This window comes from Danaus plexippus, chromosome 25 (genome assembly GCF_018135715.1).
Source record: "Danaus plexippus chromosome 25, MEX_DaPlex, whole genome shotgun sequence".
NCBI lineage: Eukaryota > Metazoa > Arthropoda > Insecta > Lepidoptera > Nymphalidae > Danaus > Danaus plexippus.
This window is the reverse complement of record NC_083553.1, coordinates 1717413-1731779: the sequence shown is the minus strand read 5'-3', so window position 1 is coordinate 1731779 and position 14367 is coordinate 1717413. Positions and strand designations below refer to the sequence as shown.

The following is a 14367-nucleotide window of genomic DNA, read 5'->3' as shown; positions in this document are numbered from 1 at the left end:
CAATCCAAGTCCAATCATAGGAAATATAAAACAAATCCCTTTCAAGAACAAATATATTTATATCAGCTACATGTTACGTTTGTTAATACACCAGTTAAATCTAAAATTAAGTATCGAAATTCCCCATAGATGTTCCTGTTATATTTGGCAGCCATTGTCTGCACGACGCTTGTATCTGCCAGATCAAATGTTCTCAAACACACGTGACATTTAGTATGAAACAGTATAGATTGTTTTATAAATATATTATAAGTATTGATTCTCAGGATAAAAATAAGGTTCAATATCGGCTGTATAGTGTAAACTGGAGCGCTTTTTATAATGTTTGATGCTTTCTTTATAAATGTTTTCTTTACGTTGATTAATTACTAATAAGTATGGTCATTTAATTAGAAAACGTTAGAACTGTCGGTTTTAAGTGAAAGACAAATTTTTTAATGAGAACCCAGCTCACATGGCATTTCGGTAATACATAAGGACGAATTATTCTCAAGGTCGCGTTTGTAACACGCATTAATGCGGGTGAACAAGGTCGACTATTAATAGAACAAGTACCGATTTTTCGGAAAAACCGTTAATTATCAAAGAATTTTTTTTGAAATTTCGTCCATTTTACCTAATTATTGAAAACTTCATAACAAAATATGGATCGAATATAATTGGATTTTCTTATTTATCAGAGCGTTACATCTCAACTGCAAAACTCCTCTGCGTCCGACCGTTGCTTTATCGATTTTATACAAAATATTTACGTTTTACTTACTGGCGTTACCGATAACATTAAAACCTCTAACCATTGGTCATGCCATTGAAGTGACTATTTATATTGCTAATAGGACAATTTATTTCCTTGGATATCTGTCAAATTATAAATAGAAAAACATATAATAACACATTAATGTAGTTTTATCAAATCAGGAATAGATGTGATATTATGAAATATCTGAAACTTAGTATAAATTCCAAAACAAATATAAATATCGTCAGTTGTAAACGCTGTTTCTCGCCTTAATTCGTTCGTTGACCTCAGGCGCAACACTACAGTTTTTGCTAGCTCTTGTTAGTTGCACTGTGTTCTTTTTTTGTTAAATCCGTAATATGACTCAGTACTCAGTTTGTTCGTCATGCCGATGTAAAAAATATCCGCTCATAAGATTTTAATACATAAATACAGCGATTACATTCGAGCAGAATTACGATAAAATTTCATATATTTTTTTATTATTAATTAAACGATGGCTATGCATATCTTTGTTTATATATAATGACAATAATGTTTACCACGAGTTTAAATCGTCACACTACATACGAAGCGTTTCCCGTTTCTGATTCAACAATCTACGTTAATATTGTATTGTGCGATATATAATTCATGAACGAAAAACTATTAACGCTTCGTAAATCTTATCTCGGACATACAAACTTATGGTAAGGACACTGATTTAAAACAAAATTCGTCTATGTAAGCTGTTTGTTAGAATAACGTTATATGTACAGTTTACTCCATAAAAATTCATAAAAATAAATTTAATCCCCATATATATGTGAAATCCAAAACTAATTTCAAGCAAAAAGTGCTTCAAGTAATCTCCGCTTAGTTTTGCGTTATCAAAAAAACTTAAAACTTTATAGCTATTATATTTTTGAGTCATGGTTTTATATTTAGAAATTACCTTAACGTGTATGAGGAAGTGTCAATATTTGTTTTCCCCAAAATAACCGATGATAGTTTAATAATGGTTTCAACATAATAACTTTTATGGATGCGGCTCTCTGACGCATTGAGTGCGTTTGGAAATCTGAAGTCTATTCATATACTGTACATGCAATTAACAATACCACCGGCTGATCGAGTAATAAAAATCAACCGAACTAATGATTCATGTTATAGTGAAAACAACTTCAATCAAACGGATCTAAGATGTTATGAGAACTATACACATTGTTATCGTAACAAAATTAATTTACACTAAAAATGTAATGAATTAACAAAACCTGACCTCGCCGTCCTAGTTGCAGTAAATGACGCCATTGTAAGGTCATAGGGTCAAAAATAGTAAACTAAATCAAAGTACGATATAGAATTTTATCACTTTCAAATAAAGTTTAATTTAGTTCGACATAGTTTATAATCTGTTAACATTTGGCCGCACCGTAGCGTGGGGATGCGCGCGCATCCCTAGTATCGAGCACAGTCATTTTCATAACCTAAAAGAGTATTACCGAACAGCTGTTGTAAACGTGTGCTAAAGAAATAACACTGAAAGGAATTATCTCAACTATTGCCGGCCTCGGCTAGACGCGTCGGAAGCCATTACGAAATCATTTAAATTTAGAATCCGCGTTATTATTATTTGTTGTTTTTTTTTATTTTGCCGGCGCGGCGTTACGATTTTTCTTGCTTTTCATTCAGTTTCAAACGAGAACGTCCCTCGTTTGCTCGTGTTTATATATTATTACATTTAAACATTATATACATTTGATTTGGTTTTATATTGTGATGCTTATATAGATGTGATGAGTTATAAATTGTGAATAATGTTGAGTGATATTAAATATGTACTAAGAGTGTGATGTCTGAACATTTGTGTTAAAATGGAAGATTACGAATATGACTTCGCGTACGAATGCAGGGTTCGTATAATTTCTTGCTTTTTATAATCTGTGTAATGTGTTTGTAATAACCTATTATTATAATAAATTACTGTCAACTTCAATTTGCACTTGCGCACTACGCGTTTACAAAGATTAGTTAATGAAAACAATTTCCACAGCGATTGACAGATTTATTTACAAGTAGCTACTTTAAATACGATTTTTAGACTAAAAAGTAAAACAAAACTAGCCTTGTTATAGAATAACTTACTTTTGTTAAGTGACTGTTACTATTACAGATATATTTTTTCTGATTTGCATTGAATTAATATTCTTATCTCTTTTCTAACCACCCGTCCAAATGATAAAAATGAAATGTATGTCAAAGGGGTTAACGGAACCACTTTTCATTATATTTTTCATTTCAACAAATTAGAGTACTTCGAAAGAATGAAAAAAATACGATTTAACGTTGAACGGTGTTTGTTTGAATGTTCTCGATATTTATTTTAATTTAACTATAGAAATATATATATTTTGCATATATCATATTATTTAATATTGTACTTGTAAAAACTTAATTCAAATTTCCCTCCATTAACGACTATGAACTATGAGCTTGTAATAACTGAATTAATATATAACGAAATATTTGTATTGCAGCGCCTCGTGGAGGCTATGGCGCCGCGTTCAGCTCGCACCTTCCGCCAAGAGTTCAACATGCAGGACTTGGCGACGACCGAACATACATACACCACGCACTACACGACAGAGAAGTAAGTCATATTACATAGGAAAATATCCTATCATTCATATATTGTTATTACATACATTTATTGACAAACAGATACGTAAGGACCTCGCATTCATCGGAAGTTGACGGAACGCCGATTAAATCGATGACTAACGGTAAACTGAACTCACCGAAGTACACAACTAAAACTACCATCAGCGACGATAGACCAGATATAAGAAATCTGAAACGAGTCCACAAAATGTATGAAGGTCCTAACATCATAGAATCCAGAGGTATCATTCATCCAGAGACGAAGGAAGTGTTGACAGTCGGTCAAGCGATCAGTATGAGGATACTGGATGTAAGAACTGGAAGGCTCTTGTCGTCGTCGACAACGAAGCAAACCATGACAATAGAGCAAGCGGCCAAAGAGGGCTTGATAGATCCCAAACTAGCTGCTAGACTCACCGGCCCTTGTGGCATGACGGAAGACGGAAACGAAGTTACTCTATTAGAAGCCATACAGAGAGAGCTGTATGACGCCGAGCAGGGACTGGCGGATCCAGCGGAAAAGAGAATCAAGGTGACTGTCGAGGGTCAATTACCCGACCAAGGAATGAGTATTTCTGACGCGCTAAATCGCGGTCAGGTTGATTTGCAAAAAGGTCTGTACAGGTTGCCCAATGGAAGCTTCATAACTATAGCGGAAGCATATCAAAGGGGATTTTTGATATATACAGAGATTATTAAAATAAAATCAAGCGCTTTGTCTTTGTCGGACGCGATAAGTCAAGAATTAATCGATAACAGCGGTTGGATATTGGACAGGAATTCGGGTGATAGGTTCCAATTAGAGGTAGCCATTAAAAATGAATTGATTAATCCTAATGTCAGGGAAATTGTGGACCCTAAAAATGATACAAAAATAACGCTTGCTGAAGCTATAGAGAAAAATATAATTAATACTAAGCATTCTAAATATGTGCATCCTATTACAAAAGAAAAGTTTTCATTTAAAGATGCTGCTAGCAAACGTTATATTAGTAAGCCTATGACTCTGAAGGATGTATGTGACCATAGTTTAATGACAAATGACGGTAAAATTTTAACTCCTATAAACAAAGCGCCTTTAAATATTTTAGAAGCGATATCTGTAGGGATACTCGACAGTGATAACATTAAATGCGTAACTGACACTACTACAGGTCAATTAATAACACTTTCTGAAGCTCTTGGCAGTCGCATAATTCTTACCGATAATAAATTCCGTGACAATCTAACAGGGGAAATATGTACTATTCCAGAAGCGGTAGACCGAGGCCTTATTACGTCTGTATCACAAAGGTCTATATTTGATATCGACGGATTTAGAGATCCTAAAACGGGTGAATTTGTTTCCTTTAATATAGCACTTAGTCGAGGTAACCTTAAATACGTTAATGGGGAGACTTTCTTGAAATCTGAAAGTGGCGATTTCGTCTTTTTAGAAGATTGTCCGAAAGTTTCAATTGTCCGTCCCGAGGTTTTAGAAATGTTTATGCGAAAAATCGGTGTTGTCGAAATGGGAAAAGAATTAAATGTTTTAGATGCCGTTTTTAAGAATGTGCTCGATCCAAAATCCGGCTATTTACTCGATTCAGCCACTAAAAAACCCATACCTTTCAATAAAGCTGTCGAAATCGGATTGATAACTCCAGAAGGCGCAGCACTTCTCAATTCTCTTCTTAACATCACATTGACTCTACAAACTGTAACAAAGACAGTTAAAAGATATGTTACGGTAACAAATACAAATACTACTCATCGGTCAGAGACAATTATTACTTTCGCTGAAGCAATTCGTCGTGGTCTGATTGATGAAACAACACAGACATTTACGGATCCTACAACTGGCACAGTTTTTCCTATACAACAAGCGCTAGACGAAGGCCTGTTAGGTATCGATCCAAACGAAAGTAGAGTGGCTCGTATTTCGGATCGTGTTAGCAAAAAAGATTTAGTTCCCGGGCAAGTCGTAGAGTTAAAAATTACGAAAAAATCCTTTATCAAAGATTTACCGCCTAGTCCTGAAAGTAAATTACAATATGAAAATAGGCCTGAGACTGTAAAAAGTCCTGATGTGGTTAAAACCAACGAAGAGATAACTCGTCAAATAAAAACGGTGACGACAAAATCCCTAACTGATCCTTTAGTGACAGCTATGACTATAAAGAAAAATACTATCGAACTACCACAGGGTGGGTGGACGTTAAAAGAAGCTATTCAACAGAATTTATTCGATCCAACCACCGGTATGTTTACTATACCCGGCACTGATAGAATTTTGGATCTTCAAGAAGCGGTGAGCCTTAAAATAATCAATCCGAATTCAGCCCATGTAATAGATTTTAAAACGAAAAAAGAAATACCTCTGATAAAAGCCTTAGAGTTTCGTATATTAGACAATACAGGTCATTACAAACACAATGATATATTTTTAAGTATGAAAGAAGCTATAGAGCGCAACATTGTTATCTTTATCACACTTTCTGAAAGCACAGCGTCACAAAAAGTCATTACGATAACTTCAATATCAGGCATGCCCGATAAAATGGAAATTACTGATATTGAAAAAGCACATTCACCTATTTTGACTTCTGAAGATCAGTCAGTATTAGAACCTGTACAAGTTGTTCCTGGCATTATATATGATCCTGCCACAGCTTTGGTGATTTCAACCACGTCAGGAATTTCCCAAAATATTATCGAGGCTGTTGATGTTGGAGCTATTCCTAGTGACAGAGTTAACGTTGTAGATCCAATAAATGGACAACAAATTAATTTAAAAGTTGCATTGGAAAGGGGTATTGTAGATAAACAAACTGGTAATTACAAAGAATCTTCTGGGAAAAGAATAAGTCTCGTTGATGCAGCAAAGGTAGGACTGATAGCAGTTGTAGGGTCTCCTTTAGTAGCTGCATCTAAAATAATCCAAGTAATAAAAAACACAATGGTCATTGACCCCACTACAGGTGAAGAGCTGCCAATGGAAGTAGCTTATGAAAGAGGTTTAGTTGACGAAATAACTTATAAAAATTATGAAGATTCTATTAGGTCAAAAACTCCAGAATCTGAAAACCATAAACCTACTAGTACTATACCAGCTCCCAAAACACTACGTTCTACGATGATCGTAGATCCAACAAATGGAGATAAAATCTCGATAGAAGAAGCAAAAAGTAGAGGTCTTATAGATTCGGAAGAAAATGTTACTCGCACACTTCTAGATCAAAGAAAACCTGGTCCAAGTAAAACATCCTCTAAGACGTCTTCAATAGAAGCAGCAGTTTCCGAAGGGTTTATCACTGTGGAATCGATACAAAATAGTCTATCCGCAGACAATAAGAAAACAATGGATAATGTTTTTCTTCAAAAAGCAAGTAGTCCTGTTAATACAGTTGTACTTCATGAAAGTCAAATACCTGAAAAGCCCAAATATAATATAAATAAATTACAAAAAGAAAACAAAACACCTTCATGCGAAAGTAAACCTCTCATTTTACAAAAGCTACGAAAACAGGTTGTTATGCCATCAGAAGGAGTTAGTATGGGTTTAGTAGACAGAGATACCGCCGATCTTTTAAATAAAATCACATCTTATAAAGATGAAAATGGTGCACAGTTGACTCTAGGAAAGGCTATAGAAATTGGCCTTATCGATGAAAACAAAGGAAAAATATTGGACCCACAACATGGAGAATTTGTTTCAATTAAAGAAGCTATTGTAAGAGGTTTACTTGATAGCGAAGGGTTGAATGAAATTCTTATTCCTATAGCAAAAAAATTATCCATTCCAGAGGTACTGGAACAAGGTTTGTTAGACGTTAACACGGGAAAAATTATACACCCTGAAACTGGTTCACTCTTGACTCTGAGAGAGGCTATAATTTGCGACATAGTAGACCCTATGTCAGTTATCAACATTGCACCCGGTCACAGCGTACGACTTGCTGAAGCTATTTCTAATAATATTATCGATAGTGAAAAAAATATTATAAAAACGGACAAACAACCTCTGGACTTATTGTCTGCGGTTAATGCAAACATATTTAATGAAAAACTAGACGAATGTAAAAATATTCCTCCTGCTGGAATGACTTTATCCGTAGCTATTAAAAATAGTGTAATCGATCCTAAAACTGGGAAAGTGAAACATCCTCTAACAGGGGAAAGAATCAGCATTAATGAAGCAATTAAGAGAGGTTTTCTCATGGACATACCTTATCCACAATCTTCTTCCACAATAACATTAGAAGACGCCATCAAAAATAATGTAGTCGATCTGAAGGACGGTACTTTTACTGACATAAAAACTAAAGAAAAAATGCCTGTTGAAAAAGCTATGGAACAGGGATTGTTAGCACTTAAAAAAGACTCCTCTCTTAGCAGTCGAGATGGTATAGTTACAACAGTCACGGAAACGTTCACATCGCAACACACTATAACTACCAAAATGGTGGAACTTTTAGCTAACTATGTTTTAATTAACGCTAATGAGGTTCAAAATACGATAACAGGAGAAATTATGACTATTGATGCAGCGCGATCGAAAGGTATTATCAGAGATGAACAAACAAGTAAGGAAGAATTTTTAACTAGTGACACGAGCATGACTTTTGAAGATGCTCTCAACCTTGGATATATCAATATAGATAATGGTACATTTACAAACCCTACCACCGGAGAGGTAATTTCTATTACGGAAGCCATCAATAGTGGTGTATTGAACACAGAAAGTCCATCTAAACCATCTGAAAAATCCCAACCCAAGGACAATAAGGTTGAGTTGCTGGATCTCAAAGAAGCATTCGACTTATTATTTGATGAAAATACTCAGAAATTTTATGATCCGAAATCCCCTGACAGTAAAATAACTTTCAAAGAGGCTTTGGAAAAGAAAATCATTGATCCCGAATCTGTCATATATGATGTAACAGCCGGTAAACCTGTTACATTACAGGAAGCCTTAAATACAGGCTTATTGGATAAAAAGTCCGGAAAATTTAGAGAACCTGAAACGGGTAAATCTGTTGATATTAAAAATGCAGCTAAAATGGGCTTGGTTGCTGTAATAGCAGGTCCAGTTTTAGCCGGTATGGCTGTGGCTGAGGGTGTCAAAAATATCAAATCTAAAATAACAAAACTACAACAAAATGATAAACAGGAGTCTGCTCTAAGAAAAGATAAAGATGATCCCAATGTTAAATTTATAGAAGTAGAACGAAAAAATAATAGTTCGATTGAACATCAAGTACCGCAATCGAAAGCAATGGTTGAAAAAGCGTCAGATGTTACTAAATCAGCCATTGATTGTAAGGAACCAAGTGTATCACAGAAAGAAGTTATCAAGAAGCCTTTTAATGAAGAACCATCAGATAAAGATATAAGTGAGAGTAAGAATAATCAACTACCAAAAAGTGATTTAATAAAACGTGACTCCGATTTGTTAATTGAAACTCAAAAAGAAGAACCCTTGAAGGAGCATGGATATGAAAATATTACTCCTACAACTTCGCAGTCAACTGCTCACTCTAAAGAAAAAGAACATAAACAATTAATAGTGAAGAAAAATGAAGACAAAAGCGCCGAAGAACCAACGCAGACTGCATTACAAAAAGACAGCAGTGTCAAAGAGGAAATCATAGCAAACAAACCAGACATAATAAAAACACGAGAAATGTTACCGTCTGAAAAATCAGACACAGTTACAAATTTCAAGGACAGAAATACAAAACAAGACCAAGAAAATATACAAGAATTCCACCAAATCACTCCCGATGGTCAGCAAGTGACTACTATAGTTAAAACGACGATTTCTAAATCGGACCCAACTGTGTCTACATCTGAGGAGACAACATTTGTATCTGAAAAGGTTTCTAAAATTACTACAATTGAAGTAACACAAAATACATCAACAACAACACACGGTATAACAGACATTAATGATCACCTAAATCAAAAGAAAAATAAAATCGATATTCATCAAGATCAAGTTGATAAAGTTTCAAAAGTTTCAAAAGACAATCAACCCGAAATGCAAATATTTTCTACAGATATAACATCAAGTGTATCTCCAAAGTCAAATGAAAGTACAGTCAAATCTTTAAAAGAAGAAAAATCCGAAAGCGATGCTCTCCCTGCAACTCCAAGTGGTTCTATTTCTAATACTAATCTAGTAGATAATACTGAGCAATACAAAGACATTTTGTCTGCCATCGACGAAGGAGCTATCGCACAAGAGACAATATTAGTTACAGATTACAAGTCGGGTCGACAAATAAATATGAAAGAAGCTGTAGATAAAGGTATAATAAATGTTAATACATTAGAAATTGAGAATAAAGATGGAAACAAGATAACCTTCGCTGATGCTGCTAAGATCGGACTAGTAGCAATTGTAGGTGCTCCAATTTTGGCAGCATCAAAAGCTGTAGAAGGTGTGAAAAAAGCATTGACAATTGATAATAATTCCCCGGAAAAGATAAATTTAGATAAGTCATCTACATCAACCACAACACCAAAATCATCTTTACGTCATCCTAAAGATGTGGCTATAATTGAAACAACCCAGCGCCAACCAATTATATCAGGCATTCATCAAGAAAATAAACAACCCATTGTGAATGCAGATGAAAAAACGATGTCAAAACTTTTGATTGATGCAGAAAAGCAGCCCTTGCGGGCTATTGATGAAATAACAGAACAAAATACGGTGAAGGCTAGAATTGAACCAGATAAGGTACTTTATGAAAATATTCCTCTGATTGACGCCATCGCTGAAGGCAAAATAGAACCTAAAGTTTGTCGAATCATAATGAACGGAGAGGAATTGGCGTTGACGGTTCAAGATTCTTTAGAACAAGAACAGATTAGTAGATTTACACCAGTCGATGTAGTTAGCAAAAATTGTGTTATTGTCAGGGATATACAGCCGAAATATAGTCTTTCGGTTTCTCAAAAACTTAGCCCAGAGGAGCTCTCAGAAATGGGAGTGTATGATATAGAAAAACAAATATTTTTAAATCCAAGAACAGGCGCAAAGATTTCATTCGAAGAACTGGTCTATAGCTTGAACGTATTTGATCCATCATCGATATTAGTCAAAGATTTAAGTTGTGCTTCAGATAATTACGTTCCGTTTGACGAAGCTATTTCCAGGCCTATTATTGATAAAGTAACTGGACACATGGTCAATCCTAAAACAGGAAAACGAGTTTCATTTTTGGAGTGTGTTCAAATCGGGTGGGTAGTTGAAAAACCAGAGGACACATTTATAACAAAGCAAATTACGGTAGAATCAGCATTAGAAAAAGGGTTGTACGATCCTAAAACTAAACAATTAAAAGATGTAAATACTGGTGATCTCGTTTCTATGAGCGAGGCTATTCAAAAGGGTATAATTGATAATGAATCTTTACTAATAAAATTACCTCATTCAAACGAAATTATTTCATTATCAGATGCTATTGAACAGGGTATTTTAGAAATGCGCAATGGTACTATTATAATTATTGAAACACAAGAAACCATTGAAATATCTGTTGCTATTCAACAGGGTATTATTACAATTTCTCGACGGCCTATTTCAATTGAAGCTGTTATTAATAAAAATATGTATGAACCAACTTCCGGGAAAATAAAAGATAATATTACTGAACAACTAGTAGCGTTACATGACGCTGTTGAAAGAAACATCGTACATCCCACAATTTCCGAAATTAAAGATACTGCTTTAGAAAAGTATGTTCCGCTTTCAGAGGCACTTGACACGAAATTAATTAATCCGGAAACTGGAAAATTAATTGATAAAAAGACTGGTAAACACATTCCACTAGACGACGCTTTAAAGAGAGGGTTCATAGCAACAAAATCAATCACATTTTCGTTGTTAGATGTTATTGAGTTAGGTTATTATTCGCCAGAATCGTGTAGAGTTTTAAATCCCGCGAATGGTGAAATTACAACTTTGGCAAAGGCTATAGAGAATAAGCTCATAGATCCGACTGACATTAAAATTAAAAATGATAATACAGAAACTGTTATTCCTTTCGATGAAGCAGTCAAATCAGGCCTTTTGGATTTAGAACAAGGAGTTATAACATCCCCTCGATTTAATCTTAAAGATGCTCTCGATAAAGGTTACTTGTTAAGTGATAAAAAGCCGTGGTCATTACAGGAAGGGTTAGTACAAGGAGTCTACGATCCTGAAACCGGACTTTTAACTATTAATGGTAAAAATATGACACTAGATGATGCTATTAAAAAAGGGAATATAAACCCTGAAGTTCTAACGGTAAAAAATTCGGTAACCGGAGAGATGATCAGCCTGGCTGACGCTATAGAATCGGGAATAATAGATTCGAAGGAGGGGGTAGTCAGAGATCCTGTGCATGGTGATAAGATATCGCTTACAGACGCTTCTGAACGTGGATTAATTTTGCCAGCCAAACGTAAGCTCAGTTTACCTGAAGCTGTTTTTAAAGGTTTTTATGATCCCAACACAGGTAAATTTTCTAATCCTCAAACAAAAGATAAAATGCCTACGGAAAGAGCAATTAGAAAACGACTATTAGATCCGCAATCAACTTTAGTACACGTTGGTGGCAAGGTTATTCCTTTTGAATTCGCTGTTGATAAGGGAATCGTTGATGGTAGGACAGGCACTATTTTGATAGGAAACGAAAGGATTGATTTCCGTGAAGCGTTTGAAAGAGGAATATTAGTTGAAGTTCGAAGGCCACTATCTCTGATGGAGGCCATTGAAAAGGGCGTTTATAACGAAATTACAGGTCTGTTTATGGATCCACAAAGTGGAAAGAAATATAGCTTGGCTGAGGCCATTAAACTTAATCTCATCGATCCAAATTCGGTTCATATCCAAGACAACAGGTCAGGAAAATGGAGTAAAATTACTTTATCTGAATTTATGGATACAGGCATGCTTGACGACAAAACAGGTAAAATTAAAAATATAAATAATGAAAATGAAGAAATAAGTCTAGCTAAAGCTCTCGAAATTGGTTTATTAATTGATAGTAAGGCACCGATAAGTCTACAAAGAGCGTTACATCAGGGTTTATATGACGATACTACAGGCAAAATAATTGACCCTGTCACGTCACGTAAGATAACTTTACACGAAGCGATAAGACGGTCGATAATAAGTCCCAAATATCTCTGTTATTTCTATAAAAAATCTGAAAAACCGCTAACATTAGCCCAGTGTTGTCAAATTAAAGTCATTGATAAAACAAATGGCAAATTTATCGAGCCAGGTTCTGACGCCCAAGTGTCATTGTCTGAGGCGTTAAGTTTAGGCCTTATTGTAGACATTGAAAGTGCTGGTTTCTCTTTATATGATGCTTTAGCCATGAACATGTATGATATAACAGAACTAACGTTTATACACCCTGTGACTGAAAGAAAACTTTCGCTAAAAAATGCTATTTCTGAAGAACTAATTAACCCAGAGACTTCCTTAGTAAAACATATTCCGTCTAGCAAATATATGAAGCTCGCTGAAGCTATAGAAGCAGGAGTAATAGATGAAAATAACAGCGCTTACATACTCCCTAATGGAAATACTGTAAATTTAGTTGATGCTAAACATCGTGGTCTTATCGTAACATCAAAGAAAAATCTCAGTTTAGAAGAAATCATAAAGAACGGTTTGTTTAGGGCAGATAATGGTAAAATTGTAGATCCTAGCAGCAATGAATTTGTCACCATTGATAAAGCTATAGAAAATAATCTTATTGATCCTAATCTTACCTTAGTTAAAGATGGATCTACGGGTAAGTTTAAACCGTTGATTTATGCGATTCGAGACGGTGACGTTGATGTAATCAAGGGCAGGGTTTTAGATACAAAAGCAAAGAAAACGTATAGCATAGATAAAGCATTTGATAAAGGTTTACTGGTCACCGTTATTCCTCCTCTAACCTCTCAGCGTGTGACTAAACAGTATGTTCCGGATTCTTCTGACTCCAAAGAACCCGTTCTTCGTGAATTCACTTTAGACGAAGCTATTAAGTACGAATTTATCGATCCTAATACATGTTTAATAAAAGATCCCCATAAAAATAAATACATTCCCTTAAAATTGGCTATCACTGAGGGTATTATAGATAAAAATGCAAAGGGTTTGTTCGATACACAAAATAGATCACGGATGCGTTGTTTCACTTTTGAAAATTGTTTAATTGTTTACACCCGAGAACCTCTAACGTTTGAGCAAGCGATAGAAAACGGTTACCTTAATATTAATACTGCTCGTTTCACTGATCCACAATCCAACGAAGTATTTACCATAAAAGACGCAGCCACTTTGGGCTACATTGATTCAGACACAGCGCTCATTAAAGATAATTTGAAGAAACGACTAGTAAAGCTTCCCGAAGCTTTCCGCAAAGGTTTAATGGATGCCGAAAAGGGTAATATTCTGGATACAGAAACCTCTAAACTGAATTCTTTAAGCGCAGCAATAGAAAGTGGACTTCTTATGACACCCAAAAAGAGTTTCACGCTTATTGAGACCTTAAATTTCGGCATTTATAATCCTACGACGGGAGCCTTAAATGATCCTTTCATAACAACAAGCGTTATCGATAGAAAAAGACTAACATTAGGTGAAGCTATCCGACAAGGTATCGTAGATCCGTCTAGTACAGTTGTGAAGGAGCCAGAAACAGGAAAAATATGCCCATTGGTCCAAGCAATCGAACAACAACTTGTCAATCCAATCGAAGGAAGAATAGTCATTGACCCTAAGAAGGGAATAAGTCTTGATTTAGTCAAAGCTCTGAAAAAGGGATACTTACTGCCAGCAGAAACGAGGGTAAGTTTAAATTTTATTTTTACATTTTGTGCTTTAAACAAGCAAAAAGGTGTTGCTTTACGACTTTCTTATACTTTTACTCTTAGACGGTGATCTATTTAAACTAAGCGTTTGGCTTCAAATCATTGGCATGGCACGACACCCACATGACAATCGTCAG

General features: G+C 35.1%; 1 protein-coding gene across 23 annotated transcripts in view; it reads left to right on the top strand.

The window, feature by feature from the left end:
* LOC116775425 (microtubule-actin cross-linking factor 1) overlaps window positions 1-14367 on the top strand; it is a 160019-nt gene that overhangs the window by 100596 nt on the left and 45056 nt on the right. For 18 of the 23 annotated variants that reach the window (XM_061524508.1, XM_061524495.1, XM_061524507.1 and 15 more), the window contains 2 exons: window positions 3259-3371; window positions 3443-14207. The exons of 4 other annotated variants lie outside the window; for them this stretch is intronic. In XM_061524508.1, coding sequence (XP_061380492.1) covers window positions 3259-3371; window positions 3443-14207 — 10878 coding nt within the window. Of the gene's footprint in view, window positions 1-2512; window positions 2635-3258; window positions 3372-3442; window positions 14208-14367 lie in introns of those variants that run through there. One more of the 23 variants, XM_061524502.1, reaches the window with a different exon arrangement.